Source organism: Salmo trutta, chromosome 36, assembly GCF_901001165.1.
Source record: "Salmo trutta chromosome 36, fSalTru1.1, whole genome shotgun sequence".
NCBI lineage: Eukaryota > Metazoa > Chordata > Actinopteri > Salmoniformes > Salmonidae > Salmo > Salmo trutta.
The window spans coordinates 1229859-1255841 of NC_042992.1; the positions used below are offsets into that span (position 1 = coordinate 1229859).

Here is a 25983-nt window from a genome sequence, read left to right on the forward strand (position 1 = left end):
GGAGGATGTAGACAGATAAATGCATAGCAAAATGTGTGGTCCTCTCAATACGATCCTACAATAAATATGATTATATTGTACACATCATTCTATCATGTTTGCAGTCAAAATATTCCAAACATTTATAATTCAAAATCTTAAAGTGAAAATGTTTCAGTGCTGCAAAATGCCACAATATTTTGTCACTAAGTCAAATATTATAATATATCATCTAGCTACCTCTTTTTGCTCATACACTCTCTCTTCCATCTGCAGGGGAGATCAATAGCTTCCATCTACAGTAGGGGAGATCAATAGCTTCCATCTGCGGTAGGGGAGATCAATAGCTTCCATCTGCAGTAGGGGAGATCAATGGCTTCCATCTACAGTAGGGGAGGTCAATAGCTTCCATCTGCAGTAGGGGAGATCAATAGCTTCCATCTGCAGTAGGGGAGATCAATAGCTTCCATCTGCAGTAAAGGAGATCAATAGCTTCCATCTACAGTAGGGGAGATAAATAGCTTCCATCTGCAGTAGGGGAGATCAATAGCTTCCATCTGCAGTAGGGGAGATCAATAGCTTCCATCTGCAGTAGGGGAGATCAATAGCTTCCATCTGCAGTAAGGGAGATCAATAGCTTCCATCTGCAGTAAGGGAGATCAATAGCTTCCATCTACAGTAGGGGAGATCAATAGCTTCCATCTGCAGTAAGGGAGATCAATAGCTTCCATCTGCAGTAGAGGAGATCAATAGCTTCCATCTGCAGTATGGAAGATCAATAGCGTCCATCTGCAGTAGGGGAGATCAATAGCTTCCATCTGCAGTAGGGGAGATCAATAGCTTCCATCTGCAGTAGGGGAGATCAATAGCTTCCATCTGCAGTAGGGGAGATCAATAGCTTCCATCTGCAGTAGGGGAGATCAATAGCTTCCATCTGCAGTAGGGGAGATCAATAGCTTCCATCTGCAGTAGGGGAGATCAATAGCTTCCATCTGCAGTAAGGGAGATCAATAGCTTCCATCTGCAGTAAGGGAGATCAATAGCTTCCATCTACAGTAGGGGAGATCAATAGCTTCCATCTGCAGTAAAGGAGATCAATAGCTTCCATCTGCAGTAAAGGAGATCAATAGCTTCCATCTGCAGTAGGGGAGATCAATAGTTCCATCTGCAGTAGGGGAGATCAATAGCTTCCATCTGCAGTAGGGGAGATCAATAGCTTCCATCTGCAGTAGGGGAGATCAATAGCTTCCATCTGCAGTAGGGGAGATCAATAGCTTCCATCTGCAGTAGGGGAGATCAATAGCTTCCATCTGCAGTAGGGGAGATCAATAGCTTCCATCTGCAGTAGGGGAGATCAATAGCTTCCATCTGCAGTAGGGGAGATCAATAGCTTCCATCTGCAGTAGGGGAGATCAATAGCTTCCATCTGCAGTAAGGGAGATCAATAGCTTCCATCTACAGTAGGGGAGATCAATAGCTTCCATCTGCAGTAAAGGAGATCAATAGCTTCCATCTGCAGTAAAGGAGATCAATAGCTTCCATCTGCAGTAGGGGAGATCAATAGTTCCATCTGCAGTAGGGGAGATCAATAGCTTCCATCTGCAGTAGGGGAGATCAATAGCTCCCATCTGGTGTCATGCTCCTCCTCTACCCTTCTCCCTCAGTTCAGTTATTATATCTGGTGTCATGTTTCTCCAATACTTTTCTCCCTCAGTTCAGTTCTGTTCCTCATGGCAGAATAGTGTGTTTCTTGGCTTCAAGTAGAAACGGCCTTTCACCACTGATCTTGGATCAAAATAGTTTACCTCAATTCTAACTGTAACCATTAGAATACTATGAATGTCTATAATGGTGATGGTCCAGTATGTGATGGTCCAGTATGTGATGGTGCAGTATGTGATGGTGAAGTATGTGATGGTCCAGTATGTGATGGTCCAGTATGTGGCAGTCCAGTATGTGACAGTCCAGTATGTGACAGTCCAGTATGTGACGGTCCAGTATGTGGTGCTCCAGTTTGCGATGGTGCAGTATGTGATGGTCCAGCATGTGGCAGTCCAGTATGTGATGGTCCAGCATGTGATGGTCCAGTATGTGATGGTCCAGTATGTGATGGTCCAGTATGAGGTGGTCCAGTATGTGGTGGTCCAGTATGTGATGGTCCAGTATGAGGTGGTCCAGTACGTGGCAGTCCAGTATGTGATGGTGCCGTATGTGATGGTCCAGTATGAGGTGGTCCAGTATGTGATGGTCCAGTATGTGGTGGTCCAGTATGTGGTGCTCCAGTTTGCGATGGTGCAGTACGTGAACGGTCCAGTATGTGATGGTCCAGTATGTGATGTTCCAGTATGTGATGGTCCAGTATGTGATGTTCCAGTATGTGATGGTCCAGTATGTGATGGTCCAGTATGTGATGGTCCAGTATGTGATGGTCCAGTACGTGATGGTCCAGTATGTGATGGTGCAGTATGTGATGGTGCAGTATGTGATGGTGCAGTATTTGATGGTGCAGTATGTGATGGTCCAGTATGTGATGGTCCAGTATGTGATGGTCCAGTATGTGATGGTCCAGTACGTGATGGTCCAGTATTTGATGGTGCAGTATGTGATAGTCCAGTACGTGATGGTCCAGTATGTGATGGTGCAGTATGTGATGGTCCAGTATGTGGCGCCTCTGCTTGGGTCCATTTTGATCTGATGGACGTCGATCTGTTATGCAGTTAGCCACTACTGGGTGAATGAAGGAGAATGCTTTGACCTGAATAAACAATACTAGATGACTGAAGACAGTAGGTTCTTCTACTGCCCTACGCTGCTGGGATCACACTGCAGCAGCCGCACGATAGACGGATCGTTCTTTGCTCCCTCAACAAACTCCTCCAGAGACAGTTTACCTGAAGAACACAATGAGTAAAAGGACAGTTAGTGTCAGTTGTTGGTAGTTGGTGCACAGACAGTAGGAGGGAAACAGGGAGGAAGTGGATAAGGCCTGAAGGAGGATTTGGGAGTGAATTGAAATGTGATAGCTAGGTACTCACCATCACGATTTGTGTCCATCTGCCTGAAGATCTTGTCTGTGCGTTTCTCAGGTGTCGACTCATCCTCCGGCATTTTCATGACAGAGGAAACCATCTTGTAGATCGCCTGGAGACAGGTATAGAGAGAGGGGGTATGAGAAACCAACCTCCACATTACATGATCTTATATGAGCTAGTTCACCAGACAAAACAGATCTCTGAGAAATGGCAGGGCTCCTGAGAACTTCTCTGCCCAGAAGTCTTGGTATTTGATTACTGGTTGTTAGAAGTACAGATTAAAATACAACTGTATAGGCACACCTGCTAAACCTTCTCTCTCTATGCTTCACTGTCACACTCTCTCCCTTTCTCTCAGTCTCTCTCTGTGTCTCTCTCTGTCTCTATCTCTATCTCTGTCTCTGTCTCTCTGTCTGTCTCTCTCTGTGTCTCTCTCTCTCGCGCTCTCTCTCTGTCTCTCTCTCCCTCTCTCTGTCTCTCTCTCTATGTAACTCTCTCTATGTAACTCTCTCTCTGTCTCTCTCTCTCTGTAACTCTCTCTCTGTCTCTCTCTCTGTAACTCTCTCAGTGTCTCTCTCTGTCTCTCTCTCTCTCTCTCTCTCTCTCTCTCTCTGTCTGTCTCTCTCTCTATGTCTCTCTCTCTATGTAACTCTCTCTCTGTAACTCTCTCTCTGTAACTCTCTCTCTCTCTCTCTGTAACTCTCTCTCTCTGTAACTCTCTGTAACTCTCTCTGTAACTCTCTCTCTGTAACTCTCTCTCTGTAACTCTCTCTCTGTCTCTCTCTTTGTAACTCTCTCTTTGTAACTCTCTCTGTAACTCTCTCTTTGTAACTCTCTCTGTGTAACTCTCTCTGTAACTCTCTCTCTCTCTGTAACTCTCTCTCTCTCTGTAACTCTCTGTCTCTCTCTTTGTAACTCTCTCTCTGTCTCTCTCTTTGTAACTCTCTCTGTAATTCTCTCTGTAACTCTCTCTCTGTAACTCTCTCTCTGTAACTCTCTCTCTGTAACTCTCTCTCTCTGTAACTCTCTCTCTGTAACTCCCTCTCTGTCTCACTCTGTCTCAGACTGAGGAGATGAGCCTGTCTCACAAGTGGCAAATACAATCCAGTGTTAGTGAGATGACTCTTTAAGTCTCTAACTTAGTTGACCTTATAGGTCTAAGTGATATTACATGATAGAAAGTGACAGACATTAAGTGATATTGATTAACTATGCCTACTAATGATACATGCAGTGATCACTGACAGTGGTTTACCTTCTTCCTAACCAGTCCATTTACTGCAGGGCTCTCAATCCAATGTATATATAAAGCCCTTCTTACATCAGCTGATATCTCAAAGTGCTGTACAGAAACCCAGCCTAAAACCCCAAACAGCAAGCAATGCAGGTGTAGAAGCACGGTGGCTAGGAAAAACTCCCTAGAAAGATCAAAACCTAGGAAAAAACCTAGAGAGGAACCAGGCTATGAGGGGTGGCCAGTCCTCTTCTGGCTGTGCCGGGTGAAGATTATAACAGAACATGGCGAAGATGTTCAAATGTTCATAAATGACCAGCATGTTAACTGTAATTTCGTTACACTCCAACTTTCCCTCCATCTTGAACCAACATCAGTTCTTTTTAAATCCAATCAAATGTATTTATAAAGCCCTTCTTACATCAGCTGATGTCTCAAAGTGCTGTACAGAAACCCAGCCTAAAACCCCAAACAGCAAGCAATGCAGGTGTAGAAGCACGGTGGCTAGGAAAAACTCCCTAGAAAGACCAAAACCTAGGAAGAAACCTAGAGAGGAACCAGGCTATGAGGGGTGGCCAGTCCTCTTCTGGCTGTGCCGGGTGGAGAGGAACCAGGTTCCGAGGGGTAGCCAGTCCTCTTCTGGCTGTGCCGGGTGAAGAGGAACCAGGTTCCGAGGGGTGGCCAACAGCAAGTAATGCAGGTGTAGAAGCACGGTGGCTAGGAAAAACTCCCTAGAAAGGCCAAAACCTAGGAAGAAACCTAGAGAGGAACCAGGCTCTGAGGGGTGGCCAGTCCTCTTCTGGCTGTGCCGGGTGGAGAGGAACCAGGTTCTGAGGGGTGGCCAACAGCAAGTAATGCAGGTGTAGAAGCACGGTGGCTAGGAAAAACTCCCTCCTGTGTGCTGTTGTTGTAATGTGAACATTTACCAGCAGTGTTAAAGAGCTTCAGTCAGGATCAGTGGTATATAAGTTGTTTTTGGGGGTATCTGTACTTTACTATTTTTATTTTTCACTACTTTTACTTTACTACATTCATAAAGAAAATTATGTAGTTTTTACTCCATACTTTTTCCCTGACATCCAAAAGTACTCATTACATTTTGAATGCTTAGCAGGACAGGAAATTGGTACAATTCACACACTTATTAAGAGAACATCCCTGGTCATGCTTACTGCCTCTGATCTGGAGGACTCACTAAACAGAGAACATCCCTGGTCATCCCTACTGCCTCTGATCTGGAGGACTCACTAAACAGAGAACATCCCTGGTCATCCCTACTGCCTCTGATCTGGAGGACTCACTAAACAGAGAACATCCCTGGTCATCCCTACTGCCTCTGATCTGGTGGACTCACTAAACAGAGAACATCCCTGGTCATCCCTACTGCCTCTGATCTGGAGGACTCACTAAACAGAGAACATCCCTGGTCATCCCTACTGCCTCTGATCTGGAGGACTCACTAAACAGAGAACATCCCTTGTCATCCCTACTGCCTCTGATCTGGAGGACTCACTAAACAGAGAACATCCCTGGTCATCCCTACTGCCTCTGATCTGGAGGACTCACTAAACAGAGAACATCCCTGGTCATCCCTACTGCCTCTGATCTGGAGGACTCACTAAACAGAGAACATCCCTGGTCATCCCTACTGCCTCTGATCTGGTGGACTCACTACCCGTAAATAAAAAAAACAGGAAAATGGAGCCACCTGGTTTGCTTACTATAAGGAATGTGAAATGATTTATACTTATACTTTTACTTTTGGTACTTCAGTATATTTTAAACCAAATAATTGTACTCAAGTAGTATTTTACTGGGTGACTTTTACTTTTACTCAAGTCATTTTTTATTAAGGTATCTTTACTTTTACTCAAGTGTGACAGTTGGGTACTTTTTCCACCACTGGTCAGCTTACGAAGCAACTGCTGTCTATCAGGAAGACTTCCATGGAGCTTTTTTGTCGGGCAGCTTAGATAAGAGTAAGGCTCTGCTGTGTCTATCTCACCCTAACCGTCTTCTGTGTCTATCTGATGACGTCGTCAGCCCTACATATACCCCTAACCCTAACCCTACACATAGAGGCTTGGAGGGAATACTGTAGCCACTAAATACTCTCATTCTATAGGATCTTATGGAGGCTTGGAGGGAATGCTGTAGCCCATAAATACTCTCATTCTATGGGATCTTATGGAGGCTTGGAGGGAATACTGTAGCCCATAAATACTCTCATTCTATGGGATCTTATGGAGGCTTGGAGGGAATACTGTAGCCCATAAATACTCTCATTCTATAGGATCTTATGGAGGTTTGGAGAGAATACTGTAGCCCATAAATACACTCATTCTATAGGATCTTATGGAGGCTTGGAGGGAATGCTGTAGCCACTAAATATTCTCATTCTATAGGATCTCAAGTGATGATTTGTCTTCTCCAATAGAGGCAGTGTGCTGTCCCTAGTTCAGGGTAAATCTACCTAGTTACAGGTGAATCTACCTAGTTACAGGGGACTTTACCTAGTTACAGGTGAATCTACCTAGTTACAGGGGAATCTACCTAGTTACAGGGGAATCTACCAAGTTCCAGGGGCCTCTACCTAGTTCCAGGTGAATCTACCTAGTTACAGGGGAATCTGCCTAGTTACAGGGGAATCTGCCCAGTTCCAGGTGAATCTACCTAGTTACAGGGGAATCTGCCTAGTTACATTGGAATCTGCCCAGTTCCATTTGAATCTACCTAGGTACAGGGGAATCTGCCCAGTTCCAGGTGAATCTACCTAGTTACAGGTGAATCTGCCCAGTTCCAGGTGAATCTACCTAGTTACAGGGGAATCTGCCTAGTTACAGGGGAATCTGCCCAGTTCCATTTGAATCTACCTAGGTACAGGGGAATCTGCCCAGTTCCAGGTGAATCGACCTAGTTACAGTGGAATCTGCCCAGTTCCAGGTGAATCTACCTAGTTCCAGGTGAATCTACCTAGTTACAGGTGAATGTACCTAGTTACAGGGGAATCTGCCCAGTTCCAGGTGAATCTACCTAGTTACAGGGGAATCTGCCCAGTTACAGGTGAATCTACGTAGTTACAGGTGAATGTACCTAGTTACAGGGGAATCTGCCCAGTTCCAGGTGAATCTACCTAGTTACAGGTGAATGTACCTAGTTACAGGGGAATCTGCCCATTCCAGGTGAATCTACCTAGTTACAGGGGAATCTGCCCAGTTCCAGGTGAATCTACCTAGTTACAGGGGAATCTGCCCAGTTCCAGGTGAATCTACCTAGTTACAGGTGAATCTACCTAGTTACAGGGGAATCTGCCCAGTTCCAGGTGAATCTACCTAGTTACAGGTGAATCTACCTAGTTACAGGGGAATCTGCCCAGTTCCAGGTGAATCTACCTAGTTACAGGTGAATCTACCTAGTCACAGGGGAATCTGCCCAGTTCCAGGTGAATCTACCTAGTTACAGGTGAATCTACCTAGTTCCAGGTGAATCTACCTAGTTACAGGGAAATCTGCCCAGTTCCAGGTGAATCTACCTAGTTACAGGTGAATCTACCTAGTTAGAGGTGAATCTACCTAGTTACAGGGGAATCTGCCCAGTTCCAGGTGAATCTACCTAGTTACATGCGAATCTACCTAGTTCCAGGGGAATCTGCCCAGTTCCATGTGAATCTGCCCAGTTCCAGGTGAATCTACCTAGTTACAGGTGAATCTACCTAGTTACAGGTGAATCTACCTAGTTACAGTGGAATCTGCCCAGTTCCATTTGAATCTACCTAGTTACAGGTGAATCTACCTAGTTACAGGTGAATCTACCTAGTTAGAGGTGAATCTACCCAGTTACAGGTGAATCTACCTAGTTACAGTGGAATCTGCCCAGTTCCATTTGAATCTACCTAGTTACAGGGGAATCTGCCCAGTTCCATTTGAATCTACCAAGTTCCAGGGGCCTCTACCTAGTTCCAGGGGCCTCTACCTAGTTACAGGGGAATTTACCTAGTTACAGGTGAATCTACCCAGTTCCAAGGGAATCTACCAAGTTCCAGGGGCCTCTACCTAGTTACAGGGGCCTCTACCCAGTTCCAGGTGAATCTACACTACTGTTCAAAAGTTTGGGGTCACTTAGTCCTTGTTTTCGAAAGAAAAGCACATTTTAGTCCATTAAAATAACATCAAATTGATCACAAATACAGTGTAGACATTGTTAATATTGTAAATGACTATTGTAGCTGGAAACGACAGATTTTTATATTGTATTGGATAGAAAACACTCAAAAGTTTCCAAAACTGTTAAATAATGTCTGTGAGTATAACATAACTGATATGGCAGGCGAAAAGCCGAGGACAAGCCATCCCAAATGATTTTTTTCAGCTCACCCCTGATTACTATGGCTGTCAATGGGAATATAAATGGAAAACCTCCCAGATTGCAGTTCGTAGGACTTCCACTAGATGTCAACAGTCTTTAGAAAGAGTTTCAGGCTTGTTTTTTGAAAAATTAGCTAGAATTTGTAGTTTTAGTAAGTGGCTCCCATTTTGTCTGTAGTGTTTGTTGTGCGTTCCGGCGAGGGCGCGTACTTCGGTATCTCCGGTAATGATCTCCGGTATTCTCCGTCTTAAATTTGATCGTTTATTTACATATTAGGGTACCTGAGGATTGATTTGGAATGTTGTTTGATATGTTTGGAAGAAGTTTATTGGTAATTTACGGGATTAATTTGTATGCATTTTGAATGAGGGAAACTGGTGGATTACTGAGTCAAGCGCGCCAATGAAACTGACTTTTTTGGGATATAAAGAAGGACTTTATCGAACAAAAGGACCATTTGTTATGTAGTTGGGACCCTTGTGATTGCAACCAGATGAAGATCTTCAAAGGTAAGTGATTTATTTTATCGCTGTTTCTGACTTTCGTGAAGCATCTGCATGGTTGGAAAATGAATGTAATGCTTTTGTGTGCGGGGCGCTGTCCTCAGATAATCGCATGGTGTGCTTTCACTATAAAGCTTTTTTGAAATCTGACAAAGCGGCCTGATTAACAAGAAGTTAAGCTTTTAAATGATGTATGACACTTGTATTGTCATGAATGCTTAATATTATGATTTTTGTAATTTGAATTTCGCGCTCTGCATTTTCACTGGATGTTGGCCAGGTGGGAGGCTAGCGTCCCAATGATCCATAAGAAGTTCATCTTTTCGTTTTATTGGCCAGTCTGAGATATGGCTTTTTCAACAACAGAGTAAATTAAAATCCCTGATGTCTCTCAAGAAGGAGATCATCATCCTGAGCTCGTCTACTTTATTATCCAGAGACTGAACATTAGCGAGTAATATACTCGGAAGCGGTGGATGGCATGCACACCTCCTGAGTTGGACTAGAAGTCCACTCTGAATACATTTTCTTCGCCAGCGGTGGTTTGGAGCAGCCACTGGAATAAGTTTAATTGCCCTGGGGGGTACAAACAAAGGATCCAATTCAGGAAAGTTGTATTCCTGGTCATAATTCTGGTGAGTTACCGCCACTCTGATATCCCAAAGTTTTTTCTGTCTGTATGTAACAACACAAAAGATTTCCTGGGCTAATAATGTAAGAAGTAACACACAAAAAAAAATTGCTAAGGAGCTAGAAGCAGAGGTGCCATATCTGTCAGCACCATCTACCTAGTTCCACTGGAATCTACCTAGTTCCAGGTGGATCTACCCAGGTCAAGGCCAGGCAGCAGGCTATTAGCCAGCCTGCCAGCTTGGTGGAGTCTGCCACTAGCACAGTCAGTGTAGTCAGCTCAGCTATCCCCATTGAGACCGTGTCTGTGCCTCGATCTAGGTTGGGCAAAACTAAACATGGCGGTGTTCGCCTTAGCAATCTCACTGGAGTGAAAACCTTCTACATTCTTATCATTATTGATAGAGATTGTGATATCTCAAAATAGGGCTACTTACTGTTAGATCCCTCACTTCCAAGGCAGTCATAGTCAATGAACTAATCACTGATCATAATCTTGATGTGATTGGCTTGACTGAAGCATGGCTAAAGCTTGATGAATTTACTCTGTTAAATGAGGCCTCACCTCCTGGTTATACTAGTGACCATATCCCCCGCACATCCCGCAAAGGCGGAGGTGTTGCTAACTACAGAAAATGTCAATAATAAAATTAAAATAGAAATGACTGCGTTTTCGTCTTTTGAGCTGCTAGTCATGAAATCTATGCAGCATACTCATTCGCTGTTTATAGTTACTGTATACAGGCCTTCTGGGCCATATTGTAATCGGCCTGTGTGTAGCTGGTGTAGAGAGTCAGGCGCAGGACAGCAGATATGAGTAATCAACGTATTTACTCAAGTATTCACAAAATACAACACAATATACCGAGCCCACAATAACGGACCGTATACAAGACAAAGAATTACTCACAAACAAACATGGGGGAACAGAGGGTTAAATAATGAACAAGTAATTGGGGGATTGAAACCAGGTGTGTAAGACAAAGACAAAACAAATGGAAAAATGAAAAGTGGATCGGCGATGGCGATGGCTAGAAGGCCGGTGACGTCGACCGCCGAACGTCGCCCGCCGAACGTCGCCCGAACAAGGAGAGGGACCCGCTTTGGGCGAAATGTCGGGACACATATGCAGCGTTCCTCACCGAGTTCCCTGAATTCCTATCAGACCTTGTAGTCACGGTAGATAATATTCACATTTCTGTGAATAAAATGTCCACAGACCCACTCCAAAGGCTTTCGGAGCCATCATCGACTCAGTGGGTAATGTCCAACATGTCTCCAGATGTACTTATTGCCACAGTCATACCCTGGATCAAGTTTTGTCACGTGGAAAAAATATTGTGGATCTAAATGTTTTTCCTCATAATCCTGGACTATTGGACCACCATTTTAGTACGTTTGCAATCACAACAAATAATCTGCTCAGACCCCAACCAAGGATCTGTCACGTATACTCCCTCTCCGGTGCTCGAGGATACCAGTCTCATTGTTATTACGCACACCTGTCACCATCGTTACGGGCACCAGCACCTCATCAGACTCAACTTCTTGATTACCTTCTCTATAACTGTCACTCCCTTAGGTTCTTTCCCTAGGCGTTACTAACTCTGTTTTGGTTTCATGTCTGTATGCTTTTGTGTTTATTGTTTTGTTCCATGTTCATTTATTTATTATTAAATTATTCACTCCCTGTACTTGCTTCCTGCCTCCCAGCATACATGTTACAAAATAACGCCTCACCAAAGGGGAGCATCAGTGAGTGTTTCTGTTTTTTTGTATTGTAGGTGACATCGGGTCCGGGTTTCGCTACAGGAGTTACCGGGGATGCCTCAGCGGGCTCGCCGGGCTTCTATGCCTCAGCTGGCTCGTCAGGTTTAAAAGACTCGATTGGTCCATCAAGTGTCCGTTGCCGAAGCTACCGAGGATGCCTCAACCAGTTCGTCAGGCTCCTATGCCTCAGGCAGTTCGTCTGTCTCCCATGCCTCAGGCGGTTCGTCAGGCTCCCATGCCTCCGCCGGTTCGTCTGTCTCCCATGCCTCCGCCGGTTCGTCAGGCTCCCATGCCTCCGCCGGTTCGTCAGGCTCCCATGCCTCCGCCGGTTCGTCAGGCTCCCATGCCTCCGCCGGTTCGTCAGGCTCCCATGCCTCCGCCGGTTCATCAGGCTCCCATGCCTCCGCCGGTTCGTCAGGCTCCCATGCCTCAGGCAGTTCGTCAGGCTCCTATGCCTCAGGCGGTTCGTCAGGCTCCCATGCCTCCGCCGGTTCGTCAGGCCCCATGTCTCAGCTGGCTCAACAGGTTCCCGCACCTCAGCAGAAGCGATCGGCCCGCTCCTGGTCCCTGGGACCGTCCCTCTGGTTGGCATCCTTCGGCTGGAGCCGCACATCAGGGAGGGGGTACTGTCACCAGTTTGCTTATTAGAACGCACACCGGTCACCATCGTTACACGCACCAGCGCCTCATCAGACTCACCTGGACTCCATCACCTTCCTGATTACCTTCCCCACTGTCATTCTCTTAGGTTCTTTCCCTAGGTGTTATTGACTCTATTTCGGTTTCATGTCTGTACGCTTTTTGTGTTTCTTGTTTTGTTCCACGTTAGTTTACTTATTATTAAATGATTCACTCTCTGTACTTGCTTCCCGACTCCCAGTGTACACATTACAGGATCAGCAAAAACCAAGCTATAAATTCTCCGACAACCCAAAGACTCCTAAATACCCTTCCAGACTCCCTCTACCTACCCAAGGACATCGGAGTACAAAAATCCACCTAACTGAAGATATATGTTTAACCTTGCATAATACCCAAGATGCAGTAGCACCCCTAAAACAAAAAACATTTGTCACAAGAAATTATCTCCCTGTTATACAGAAAATACCTGAGCCCTGAAGCAAGCTTCCAGAAAATACCTGAGACCTGAAGCAAGCTTCCAGAAAATACCTGAGCCCTGAAGCAAGCTTCCAGAAAATACCTTAGCCCTGAAGCAAGCTTCCAGAAAATACCTTAGCCCTGAAGCAAGCTTCCAGAAAATACCTTAGTCCTGAAGCAAGCTTCCAGAAAATACCCGAGCCCGGAAGCAAGCTTCCAGAAAATACCTTAGCCCGGATGCAAGCTTCCAGAAAATACCTTAGCCCGGAAGCAAGCTCCCAGAAAATACCTGAGCCCTGAAGCAAGCTTCTAGAAAATACCTGAGCCCTGAAGCAAGCTTCCAGAAAATACCTTAGCCCTGAAGCAAGCTTCCAGAAAATTGGAACGGAAATGGCGCTCCACCAAACTGGAAGTCGTCTGACTAGTTTGGAAAGACAATACCATACAATATCAAAGAGCCCTCACTGCTGCTCAAGGAAATTAGAACAATCGTAAAAATGTTTTTGATACAACTAAAATGCAGCATTCCCCAAGAGATGATGGCTTTCACTTCAGCAGTGATGAATTCATGAACTTAGACGAAAATACCATGATCATTAGTAGGCAAATTACGGATTCCTCTTTGAATCTGCGTATTTCTCCAAAGCGCAGTTGTCCTGAGTCTGCCAGGACCTGCCATCAATGGAGACACTCAAGGTTTTTGATCCAGTATCTCTTGACACATTCATGAAAATAGTCATGGCCTCTAAACCTTCAAGCTCCGGATGTGTACCAAACTCACTAAAAGTGGTAGTAGAATGGCGCCGGAGAGGGTGGGTGACGTTTTACATGCTCCTAACCAGCTGTGTTATTTCGTTCTGTTTTTTTTTGCGCTGTTTGTAACTTATTTTGAACTTATTTTGTACATAATGTTGCTGCTACCGTCTCTTATGACCAAAAATAACTTCTGGACAGAACAGCGATTATTCACCACGAACTGGAAGAAGCTTTTTCCTTTAACGAGTCTGAAGTGAAGGATATACAGCTTTCCCGGGAAGAGGCCCAAATCTCTGTCATGAATAGATGGAGAAAAATAGGGTGGAGGTCAAACTGACTTATGAGAATTTGTAAGTGAGCAAGTAAACCCCCACTGCCATCCGTTCTATTGGCAAAGGTGCAATCATTGGAAAAGTTTTTACCCTAAAGCCATAAGACTCCTGAACATCTAATCAAATAGCTACCCAGACTATTTGCATCCCCCCCCTTTTACGCTGCAGCTACTCTCTGTTTTTACCTATGCATAGTCACCTTAATAACTCTACCTACATATTACCTCAATATCCTCAAGTAACCGGTGCACATTGACTCAGTACCGGTACCCCCTGTATATAGCCTCCACATTAACTCTGTACCGGTACCCCCTGTATATAGCCTCCACATTGACTCTGTACCGGTACCCCATGTATATAGCCTCCACATTGACTCTGTACCGGTACCCCCTGTATATAGCCTCCATATTGACTCTGTACCGGTACCCCATGTATATAGCCTCCACATTGACTCTGTACTGGTACCCATGTATATAGCCTCCACATTGACTCTGTACCGGTACCCCATGTATATAGACTCGTTATTGTTATTTTACTGCTGCTTTTTAATTATTCGTTACTTTTATTACTTATTCTTATTTATTTATTTTTTTAAACTGCATTGTTGGTTAAGGGCTTGTAATTTAGCATTTCACTGTAAGTTCTACACATGTTGTATTCGGCGCATGTGACAAATAACATTTGATTTGAGTAATAAAGCCTCTCTTGAAAAGCCAAACCTTGACCCGGAAAATGTAAACAACTATCGGCCTATGTCGAATCTCCCATTCCTCTCAAACATTTTAGAAAAAGCTGTTGCGCCGCAACTCAATGCCTTCCAGAAGACAAATAATTTATGTGAAATACTTCAGTCTGATTTTAGACCCCATCATAGCACTGAGACTGCACTCGTGAAGGTGGTAATTTACCTTTTAATGGCGTCAGACCGAGGCTCTGCATCTGTCCTCATGCTCCTAGACCTTAGATCTGCTTTTGACACCATCGATCACCACATTGTTTTGGAGAATTTGGAAACCCAAATTGGTCTACACGGACAAGTTCTTGCCTGGTTTAGATCTTATCTGTCGGAAAGATATCAGAACGTCTCTGTGTATGGTTTGTCCTCTGACAAATCAATTATAAGTGTCGGTGTTCCTCAGGGTTCCGTTTTAGGACCGCTATTGTTTTCACTATATTTTCTACCTCTTGGTGATGTCTGTCGGAAACACAATGTCAACTTTCACTGATATGCGGACGCCCCAAAATTGCATATCCTGGAAGCATTTGTTTCAGACATAAGGAAATGGATGACCGCAAATGTGTTACTTTTAAACTCGGACAAAACAGAGATGCTAGTTCTAGGTCTCAAGAAAGAAAGAAATCCGTTTTTTACCATCTTCGTAAAATTGCAGAAAAGCCATGCTTTTGTCACTTCTAGATTAGCCTTCTGCAATGCTCTACTATCCGGCTACAAAGCACTAAATACATTTCAGTTAGTGATAAACACGGCTGCTATAATCTTGACTAGAACACAACAATTTGATCATATTACTCCAGTGCTAGCCTCTCTACACTGGCTTTTTGTTAAGGCAACAGCTGATTTCAAGGTTTTACTGCTAACCTACAAAGCATTACATGGGCTTGCTCCAACCTATCTCTCCAATTTGGTCCTGCCGTACATACCTACACGTACGCTACGGTCACAAGACGCAAGCCTCCTTATTGTCCCTAGAATTTATAACCAAACAGCTGGAGGCAGGGCATTCTCCTATAGAGCTACATTTTTATGGAATGATCTGCCTATCCATGTAAGAGACAGACTCAGTCTCGACCTTTAAGTCTTTACTGAAGACTCATCTCTTCAGTAGGTCCTATGATTGAGTGTAGTCTGGCCCAGGGGTGCGAAGGGGATTCTTCTGGGACTCTCTGCCTCTGCCCTTATTACGGGGACTGAGTCACTGGCTTACTGGTGCTCTTCCATGCCGTCCCTAGTAGGTGTGCATCACCTGAGCGGGTTAAGTCACTGACGTGATCTTCCTGTCCGGTTTTGTCGGGGGCTAGGGTCAGTCTGTATTATCTGGTGTAATTCTCCTGTTTTATCTGGTGTCCTGTGTGAATGTAAGTATGCTCCCTCTTATTCTCTCTCTCTTCCTCTCTCCCTCCCCTCCCAGAGGACCTGAGCCGAAGGACCATACCTCAGGACTACCTGGCCTGATGAATCCTTGCTGTCCCCAGTCCACCTGGTCGTGCTGCTGCTCCAGTTTCAACTGTTCTGCCTGCGGCTATGGAGCCCTGACCTGTTCACCGGATGTGCTACCTTGTCCCGGACCTGCTGTTTTTGACTCTCTCTCTCTCTCTCTCTCTCTCTCTCTCTCTCTCTCTCTCTCTCTCTCTCTCTCTATCGACCTCTGAAAGCTCTCGATCTATGGACGTTTGAACATCTTGAAGAACAATCTAACCTTAAATGGCCATATACTCTTATAATCTCCACCTGACACAGTCAGAAGAAGACTGGCCACCCCTCAGAGCCTGGTTCCTCTCTAGGTTTCTTCCTAGGATCCCGCCTTTCTATGGAGTTTTTCCTAGCCACCGTGCTTCTGCACCTGCATTGCTTGCTGTTTGGGGTTTTAGGTTGTGTTTCTGTATAGCACTTTGTGATATCTGCTGATGTAAAATGACTTCAAAAATATATTTGATTGATTCCAGGTGGATCCACCCAGTTCCCGAATGGATCTACCCAGTTCCAGGTGGATCTAAACAGTCCCAGGTGGATCTACCCAGTTCCAGGTGGACTGCCAGATTCCTAGATTTTCAAAGCCGATGTCAAAGAGCTCTGACTCAGAGCTCTGACCAAATTAACAAGAAGATAAAACTAATGATCACCCAACTGGAGAATGGGATTATGTTTAGGGCCAAGTGATCAACTTAAAATAGCAGCCCTGGACAGGGGTGACGTAAGAGGCATGTGAAGAGGATTGACATGGCCTGTGGTGGGCAGCAGGCCCAGACCAAACCACCACCCCATAGGGGTAGTCTAGCCCCACAGTAACACCATAGGGGTAGTCTAGTCCCACAGTAACACCATAGGGGTAGTCTAGTCCCACAGTATCACCATAGGTTTGGCCCTGTCCGGGGGTATCATCGGATGGGGCCACAGTGTCTTCTGATCCCTCCTGTCTCAGCCTCCAGTATTTATGCTGCAGTAGTTTATGTGTCGGGGGGCTAGGGTCAGTCTGTTACATCTGGAGTATTCTCTTGTCTTATCCGGTGTCCTGTGTGAATGTAAATATGCTCTCTCTAATTCTCTCTTTCTTTCTTTCTTTCTTTCTCTCGGAGGACCTGAGCCCTAGGACTACCTGGCATGATGACTCCTTGCTGTCCCCAGTCCACCTGGCCATGCTGCTGCTCCAGTTTCAACTGTTCTGCCTGCGGCTACGGAACCCTGACCTGTTCACCGGATGTGCTTGTTGCACCCTCGACAATTACTATGATTATTATTATTTGACCATGCTGGTCATTTACGAACATTTTAACATCTTGACTATGTTCTGTTATAATATCCACCCGGCACAGCCAGAAGAGGACTGGCCACCCCTCATAGCCTGGTTCCTCTCTAGGTTTCTTCCTAGGTTTTTGGCCTTTCTCAGGAGTTTTTCCTAGGGAGTTTTTCCCAGCCACCGTGCTTCTTTCACATGCATTGCTTGCTGTTTGGGGTTTTAGGCTGGGTTTCTGTACAGCACTTTGAGATTTCAGCTGATGTACGAAGGGCTATATAAATAAATTTGATTTGATTTGATTTGATTTAGGGGTAGTCTAGTCCCACAGTATCACCATAGGGGTAGTCTAGTCCCACAGTAACACCATAGGGGTAGTCTAGTCCCACAGTAACACCATAGGGGTAGTCTAGTCCCACAGTAACACCATAGGGGTAGTCTAGTAACACAGTATCACCATAGGGGTAGTCAAGTCCCACAGTAACACCACAGGGGTAGTCTAGTCCCACAGTATCACCATAGGGTCAGTCTAATCCCACAGTAACACCATAGGGGTAGTCTAGTCCCACAGTAACACCATAGGGGTAGTCTAGTCCCACAGTAACACCATAGGGGTAGTCTAGTCCCACAGTAACACCATAGGGGTAGTCTAGTACCACAGTAACACCATAGGGGTAGTCTAGTCTCACAGTAACACCATAGGGGTAGTCTAGTCCCACAGTAACACCATAGGGGTAGTCAAGTCCCACAGTAACACCATAGGGGTAGTCAAGTCCCACAGTAACACCATAGGGGTAGTCAAGTCCCACAGTATCACCATAGGGGTAGTCAAGTCCCACAGTAACACCACAGGGGTAGTCTAGTCCCACAGTATCACCATAGGGGTAGTCTAGTCCCACAGTAACACCATAGGGGTAGTCTAGTCTCACAGTAACACCATAGGGGTAGTCTAGTGCCACAGTAACACCATAGGGGTAGTCTAGTAACACAGTAACACCATAGGGGTAGTCTAGTAACACAGTAACACCCTAGGGGTAGTCTAGTCCCACAGTATCACCATAGGGGTAGTCTAGTCTCACAGTAACACCATAGGGGTAGTCTAGTCCCACAGTAACACCATAGGGGTAGTCTAGTCCCACAGTAACACCATAGGGGTAGTCTAGTCCCACAGTAACACCATAGGGGTAGTCTAGTCCCACAGTATCACCATAGGGGTAGTCTAGTCCCACAGTAACACCATAGGGGTAGTCTAGTAACACAGTAACACCATAGGGGTAGTCTAGTCCCGCAGTAACACCATAGGGGTAGTCTAGTCCCACAGTAACACCATAGGGGTAGTCTAGTCCCACAGTAACACCATAGGGGTAGTCTAGTCCCACAGTATCACCATAGGGGTAGTCTAGTCCCACAGTAACACCATAGGGGTAGTCTGGTCCCACAGTAACACCATAGGGGTAGTCTAGTGCCACAGTAACACCATAGGGGTAGTCTAGTCCCACAGTAACACCATAGGGGTAGTCTAGTGCCACAGTAACACCATAGGGGTAGTCTAGTCCCACAGTATCACCATAGGGGTAGTCTAGTCCCACAGTAACACCATAGGGGTAGTCTAGTCCCACAGTAACACCATAGGGGTAGTCTAGTCCCACAGTAACACCATAGGGGTAGTCTAGTCCCACAGTAACACCATAGGGGTAGTCTAGTACCACAGTAACACCATAGGGGTAGTCTAGTCTCACAGTAACACCATAGGGGTAGTCTAGTCCCACAGTAACACCATAGGGGTAGTCAAGTCCCACAGTAACACCATAGGGGTAGTCAAGTCCCACAGTAACACCATAGGGGTAGTCAAGTCCCACAGTATCACCATAGGGGTAGTCAAGTCCCACAGTAACACCACAGGGGTAGTCTAGTCCCACAGTATCACCATAGGGGCAGTCTAGTCCCACAGTAACACCATAGGGGTAGTCAAGTCCCACAGTAACACCATAGGGGTAGTCTAGTCCCACAGTAACACCATAGGGGTAGTCTAGTCCCACAGTAACACCATAGGGGTAGTCTAGTACCACAGTAACACCATAGGGGTAGTCTAGTCTCACAGTAACACCATAGGGGTAGTCTAGTCCCACAGTAACACCATAGGGGTAGTCAAGTCCCACAGTAACACCATAGGGGTAGTCAAGTCCCACAGTAACACCATAGGGGTAGTCAAGTCCCACAGTAACACCATAGGGGTAGTCTAGTCCCACAGTAACACCATAGGGGTAGTCTAGTCTCTCAGTAACACCATAGGGGTAGTCTAGTCCCACAGTATCACCATAGGGGTAGTCTAGTCCCACAGTAACACCATAGGGGTAGTCTAGTAACACAGTAACACCATAGGGGTAGTCTAGTCCCGCAGTAACACCATAGGGGTAGTCTAGTCCCACAGTAACACCATAGGGGTAGTCTAGTCCCACAGTAACACCATAGGGGTAGTCTAGTCCCACAGTATCACCATAGGGGTAGTCTAGTCCCACAGTAACACCATAGGGGTAGTCTGGTCCCACAGTAACACCATAGGGGTAGTCTAGTGCCACAGTAACACCATAGGGGTAGTCTAGTCCCACAGTAACACCATAGGGGTAGTCTAGTGCCACAGTAACACCATAGGGGTAGTCTAGTCCCACAGTATCACCATAGGGGTAGTCTAGTCCCACAGTAACACCATAGGGGTAGTCTAGTCCCACAGTATCACCATAGGGGTAGTCTAGTCCCACAGTAACACCATAGGGATAGCCTAGTGCCACAGTAACACCATTGTTACTTTCCCCAGTTTCTGTGTTGTGGGGTTGTGTATATGTATGTGTGTATTTCAGGAAATGGTTTCCTGAAGTCCAAAGCAGCTGATTGGTTGCGCCATTGCATATTGGTGCTCTGACCCCGCCCTGTCGTCAGGGGATACAGCTGTCTACAATTACCGACTCCTTCGGCAGCTTTAAAAGCCAGTGTTCCTGTGTTAGGAAAGAGAGAGCTTCTAGGTATGTCCTGTGTTGGTTGTTGCTCAGGGAGAGCTGATTGGTATGTCCTGTGTTGGTTGGTGCTCAGAGAGAGCTGATTGGTATGTCCTGTGTTGGTTGTTGCTCAGAGAGAGCTGATTGGTATGTCCTGTGTTTGTTGTTGCTCAGAGAGAGCTGATTGGTATGTCCTGTGTTGGTTGTTGCTCAGAGAGAGCTGATTGGTATGTCCTGTGTTGGTTGTTGCTCAGAGAGAGCTGATTGGTATGTCCTGTGTTGGTTGGTGCTCGCTCAGAGAGAGCTTCTTGGTATGTCCTGTTTCATTGTTGGTCTGTATGAATTTTTGTAGCCGGTCCTGCTGACATATGTGTATGCCATAGGACTGTTTTTGATAAGTGAAATTGTTCACTTTAAGTTTGTATTATTCTGTTTCATTTGTTCCCAAGGGGGAAGGGGTAGGTACCTTGGGAGTCCTTAGGCAAGAGGCCTGCGGGCATACATGTATCCGTAGTATATACTCTGTCTACAGTCTATACCTCCACCTACAGTCCCATGCCTCTATACCTCCATCTACAGTCCCATACCTCTATACCTCCACCTACAGTCCCATACCTCTATACCTCCACCTACAGTCCCATACCTCTATACCTCCACCTACAGTCCCATGCCTCTATACCTCCACCTACAGTCCCATACCTCTATACCTCCACCTACAGTCCCATACCTCCACCTACAGTCCCATACCTCCACCTACAGTCCCATGCCCCTTTACCTCCACCTACAGTCCCATACCTCTATACCTCCACCTACAGTCCCATACCTCTTTACCTCCACCTACAGTCCCATGCCTCTATACCTCCACCTACAGTCCCATGCCTCTATACCTCCACCTACAGTCCCATGCCTCTATACCTCCACCTACAGTCCCATACCTCTACCTCCACCTACAGTCCCATACCTCTATACCTCCACCTACAGTCCCATACCTCTATACCTCCACCTACAGTCCCATACCTCTATACCTCCACCTACAGTCCCATACCTCTATACCTCCACCTACAGTCCCATACCTCTATACCTACAGTCCCATACCTCTTTACCTCCACCTACAGTCCCATACCTCTATACCTCCACCTACAGTCACATACCTCTATACCTCCACCTACAGTCCCATACCTCTATACCTACAGTCCCATACCTCTTTACCTCCACCTACAGTCCCATACCTCTATACCTCCACCTACAGTCACATACCTCTATACCTCCACCTACAGTCCCATACCTCTATACCTCCACCTACAGTCCCATGCCTCTTTACCTCCACCTACAGTCCCATGCCTCTATACCTCCACCTACAGTCCCATACCTCTATACCTCCACCTACAGTCCCATACCTCTATACCTCCACCTACAGTCCCATACCTCTATACCTCCACCTACAGTCCCATACCTCTATACCTCCGCCTACAGTCCCATACCTCTATACCTACAGTCCTATACCTCCACCTACAGTCCCATACCTCTATACCTCCACCTACAGTCCCATACCTCTATACCTCCACCTACAGTCCCATGCCTCTATACCTCCACGGGGAGTTGAGTGTAGCAAGGTGTTGCGTTCCCTCCTCCAAGAGGCGTGCGTAACACCATAGGGGTAGTCTAGTCTCACAGTAACACCATAGGGGTAGTCTAGTAACACAGTAACACCATAGGGGTAGTCTAGTCCCACAGTAACACCATAGGGGTAGTCTAGTAACACAGTAACACCATAGGGGTAGTCTAGTAACACAGTAACACCATAGGGGTAGTCTAGTACCACAGTAACACCATAGGGGTAGTCTAGTCCCACAGTAACACCATAGGGGTAGTCTAGTCTCACAGTAACACCATAGGGGTAGTCTAGTCCCACAGTAACACCATAGGGGTAGTCTAGTCCCACAGTAACACCATAAGGGTAGTCTAGTAACACAGTAAGACCATAGGGGTAGTCTAGTCCCACAGTATCACCATAGGGGTAGTCTAGTCCCACAGTAACACCATAGGGGTAGTCTAGTCCCACAGTAACACCATAGGGGTAGTCTAGTCCCACAGTAACACCATAGGGGTAGTCTAGTCCCACAGTATCACCATAGGGGTAGTCTAGTACCACAGTAACACCATATGGGCAGTCTAGTCCCACAGTAACACCATAGGGGTACTCTAGTAACACAGTAACACCATAGGGGTAGTCTAGTCCCACAGTAACACCATAGGGGTAGTCTAGTCCCACAGTAACACCATAGGGGTAGTCTAGTCTCACAGTAACACCATAGGGGTAGTCTAGTCCCACAGTAACACCATAGGGGTAGTCTAGTAACACCATAGGGGTAGTCTAGTACCACAGTAACACCATAGGGGTAGTCTAGTCCCACAGTATCACCATAGGGGTAGTCTAGTCCCACAGTAACACCATAGGGGTAGTCTAGTACCACAGTAACACCATAGGGGTAGTCTAGTCCCACAGTAATACCATAGGGGTAGTCTAGTCCCACAGTAACACCATAGGGGTAGTCTAGTCCCACAGTAACATCATAGGGGTAGTCTAGTCCCACAGTAACATCGTAGCTAGAGTCAGACTGATATAGCTGGTGTGATGATGAGTGGACAGCTAGAGAAGGAGACAGCCTTTATGGGGTTTCGCTCACTAAAAGCCTGATGGGTGATTATTCAAGGGCCAGGGTATTTACACAGAGCTGTGTAAGGGATTCAGTCATATGTATACACAACTGCACAAGGACAGAATAGATAGACAGACAGGAAGACAGAGAGAGATACAGGCAGACACAGACAGACAGACACAGAGACAGGCAGCCAGACAGACAGGCAGCCAGACAGAGAGACAGACAGGCAGCCAGACAGACAGGCAGACAAAGAGATAGACAGGCAGCCAGACAGAGAGAGAGACAGACCTGTACGATCTCCAGCATCTCTGCCTTGCTGATGTATCCGTTCCTGCCTCACCTGTACGATCTCCAGCATCTCTGCCTTGCTGATGTACCCGTTCCTGACTCACCTGTACGATCTCCAGCATCTCTGCCTTGCTAATGTATCCGTTCCCATCCAGGTCGTACATACTGAAGGCCCACTTCAGTTTTTGGTCCAGGCGGCCGCGAGACGTGACGCTCAGAGCGATGATGAACTCCCGGAAGTCTATCGTCCCGTCCCCGTTGGCATCAAAGGTGCGGAAGACGTGCTCTGCGAACTTGGAGGCGTCTCCGTAGGGGAAGAAGTTACCGTAGATCTTCTTAAACTCTTCCATGGAGAGGTTCCCGCTGGGGCAGTCCCTCAGGAAGCCCTTATACCACTCCTGGATCTCAGCTTCGGTGAAGTCCGTGCTCTCCAGCAGATCCTCCATCACCTCCGGGCGGAGTTTGCTGTTCTGCTTCCCCATTTCAGATGTTTTGGTGGTTTTAGCTGTGGAGGGAGAGGAAGGGGGAAGAGAGAGAGTGATTAGTTGTCATTCAGCTTCTCAACTGAGCTTGTTCAATGGGTCAGAGAGAAGAGGGAGAGAGACAAGTAACAGATTCACACAGGGTTTGCGTTGTTACCTGAAAACATTATTGGGCAATGTTCATATGGTACCCTTTCAAACGGCTACATTTTTTCAAATTTTTGGAGGCATTTGCCTTTTATATAATCATTGCTAAGACGCAACTGAGCGAGAGACATTCACCTTTGACCCCGTTGTTGTGATCGTTGTCATGGTAACCTGATGTTACAGCAAGCTCTAAATTATTCTGACAGAAAGGCACTGCTTTCAGTTTTTCACATTCACAACAGTAAGTTAGCAGCTCGCCATACTTGTAAATAATTAGCAAAAAACGACTTTGTATCCAATGCCCATCCAATTCAGAGTGGGAGGCGGTATTGGGTAACCCTCCCACTGTTTATTCTGGAGAGCACTGTGGAGGATGGAGATATTGAGCTGCTGAGCACTTTATCAACTGTTTTATACAGGGGAACATAATGCCTCAACATTATACCTTGATATAAAGGTACAGGGGAACATAATGCCTAAACATTATACCTTGATATAAAGGTACAGTGGCACATTATACCTCATTATACCTTTATATCAAGGTACAGGGGAACATTAGACCTTGATATAAAGGTACAGGGGAACATTAGACCTCATTATACCTTGATATAAAGGTACAGGGGATCATTATACCTCATTATACCTTGATATAAAGGTACAGGGGAACATTAGACCTCATTATACCTTGATATAAAGGTTGCAGGGGAACATTAGACCTCATTATACCTTGATATAAAGGTACAGGGGATCATTAGACCTCCATATTATACCTTGATATAAAGGTACAGGGGAACATTAGACCTCATTATACCTTGATATAAAGGTACAGGGGAACATTATACCTTGATATAAAGGTACAGGGGAACATTAGACCTCCACATTATACCTTGATATAAAGGTACAGGGGAACATTATACCCCATTATACCTTGATATAAAGGTACAGGGGAACATAATGCCTCCACATTATACCTTGATATAAAGGTACAGGGGAACATTAGACCTCATTATACCTTGATATAAAGGTACAGGGGAACATTATACCTCATTATACCTTGATATAAAGAAGATTAGGACCAAGGACATGATAGCACCATGTGTAAACTGAGCTATAGAGGTATTGAGAAACTCGCTACTCTTCACCACACTGACATAAACAAATACACATTTCTTGTAGCTGAACTTTCAACTTGACAACCACAGACACATCTCGTGGCTTTGCTCTGTGCAGCGCTGCATGCCTGCAGAATCAAATGCACAATGAACACTTCCTGCTCGCTGCGGCTACTCTCAGGTGTCTGTGTCTTCTGGCTTTGCACATAGATGCACCAGATAATCAGTCATGTCTCATCTAGAAACTCTTACAGTAGGCAACGTCTTGTCTCTCTCTGAAACTCCACAACAAAATGAATAAACATCATTGACCATCTGATCTGACCACATAGAGTTGAGCTGTTGTACAGGTGGGAAGTCTGGCAGTGAGATGACGTGCTGCTGAGCTTTGCTGAGACAAGAAGAGGCTGTTCTTCCAGGCTTAGGAGAGGGATAATGAGAGTATGAGATAGTAAGCTAATGTCATTTCAGGACATAACAAACAGCAGCCAGAAATAGATCAACAACAGATCTGTGTGTTCTAACTCCTGCCCTTTTCCGTGTGCATCTCTCTCCTCTCACTGTGGAGTTGTCAGTCTGTTGCTATAATAGAAGTGTAAATGCCACTCAGAGCATCCTTGGCATCAACATCAAAACATCCTAGTCTAAAAATCCAGATTCATCCAGTAGTGTTGTAAAACTCAGAGAGCAGAAAGCAGATCCCATCCATGTCTTGATCTAAAAATGAAGTGGTCCTTCAGGGGAAATGGACTGCCCTTGGCCCCCCTGCCATTTAACAGCACCCCCTCCCCCCGCCATATAAGATGCTTATGTTTAAAAGGGCGAGGAACATGCTAAGAGCTGCTCTGACTCAACCTGGTAGAAGTCTAAGAGTTGCTCTGACTCAACCTGGTAGAAGTCTAAGAGCTGCTCTGACTCAACCTGGTAGAAGTCTAAGAGTTGCTCTGACTCAACCTGGTAGAAGTCTAAGAGCTGCTCTGACTCAACCTGATAGAAGTCTAAGAGCTGCTCTGACTCAACCTGATAGAAGTCTAAGAGCTGCTCTGACTCAACCTGATAGAAGTCTAAGAGCTGCTCTGACTCAACCAGATAGAAGTCTAAGAGCTGCTCTGACTCAACCTGGTAG

The 25983-nt window shown here is 45.8% G+C and overlaps 1 protein-coding gene across 1 annotated transcript in view; it reads right to left on the reverse strand.

The window, feature by feature from the left end:
• Nucleotides 1–1648: 1648 nt before the first annotated feature.
• Nucleotides 1649–25983, reverse strand: part of LOC115176260 (neurocalcin-delta A-like) — a 60326-nt gene continuing 35991 nt past the window's right edge. Inside the window, exons 2-4 of the mRNA XM_029736180.1 lie at nt 23221–23621; nt 3015–3120; nt 1649–2870 (exon numbers count right to left, since the gene is read on the reverse strand). Of these exons, the coding sequence (XP_029592040.1) occupies nt 2776–2870; nt 3015–3120; nt 23221–23598 (579 nt within the window). The 5' untranslated portion in view covers nt 23599–23621 and the 3' untranslated portion in view covers nt 1649–2775. The remainder of the gene's footprint in view (nt 2871–3014; nt 3121–23220; nt 23622–25983) is intronic.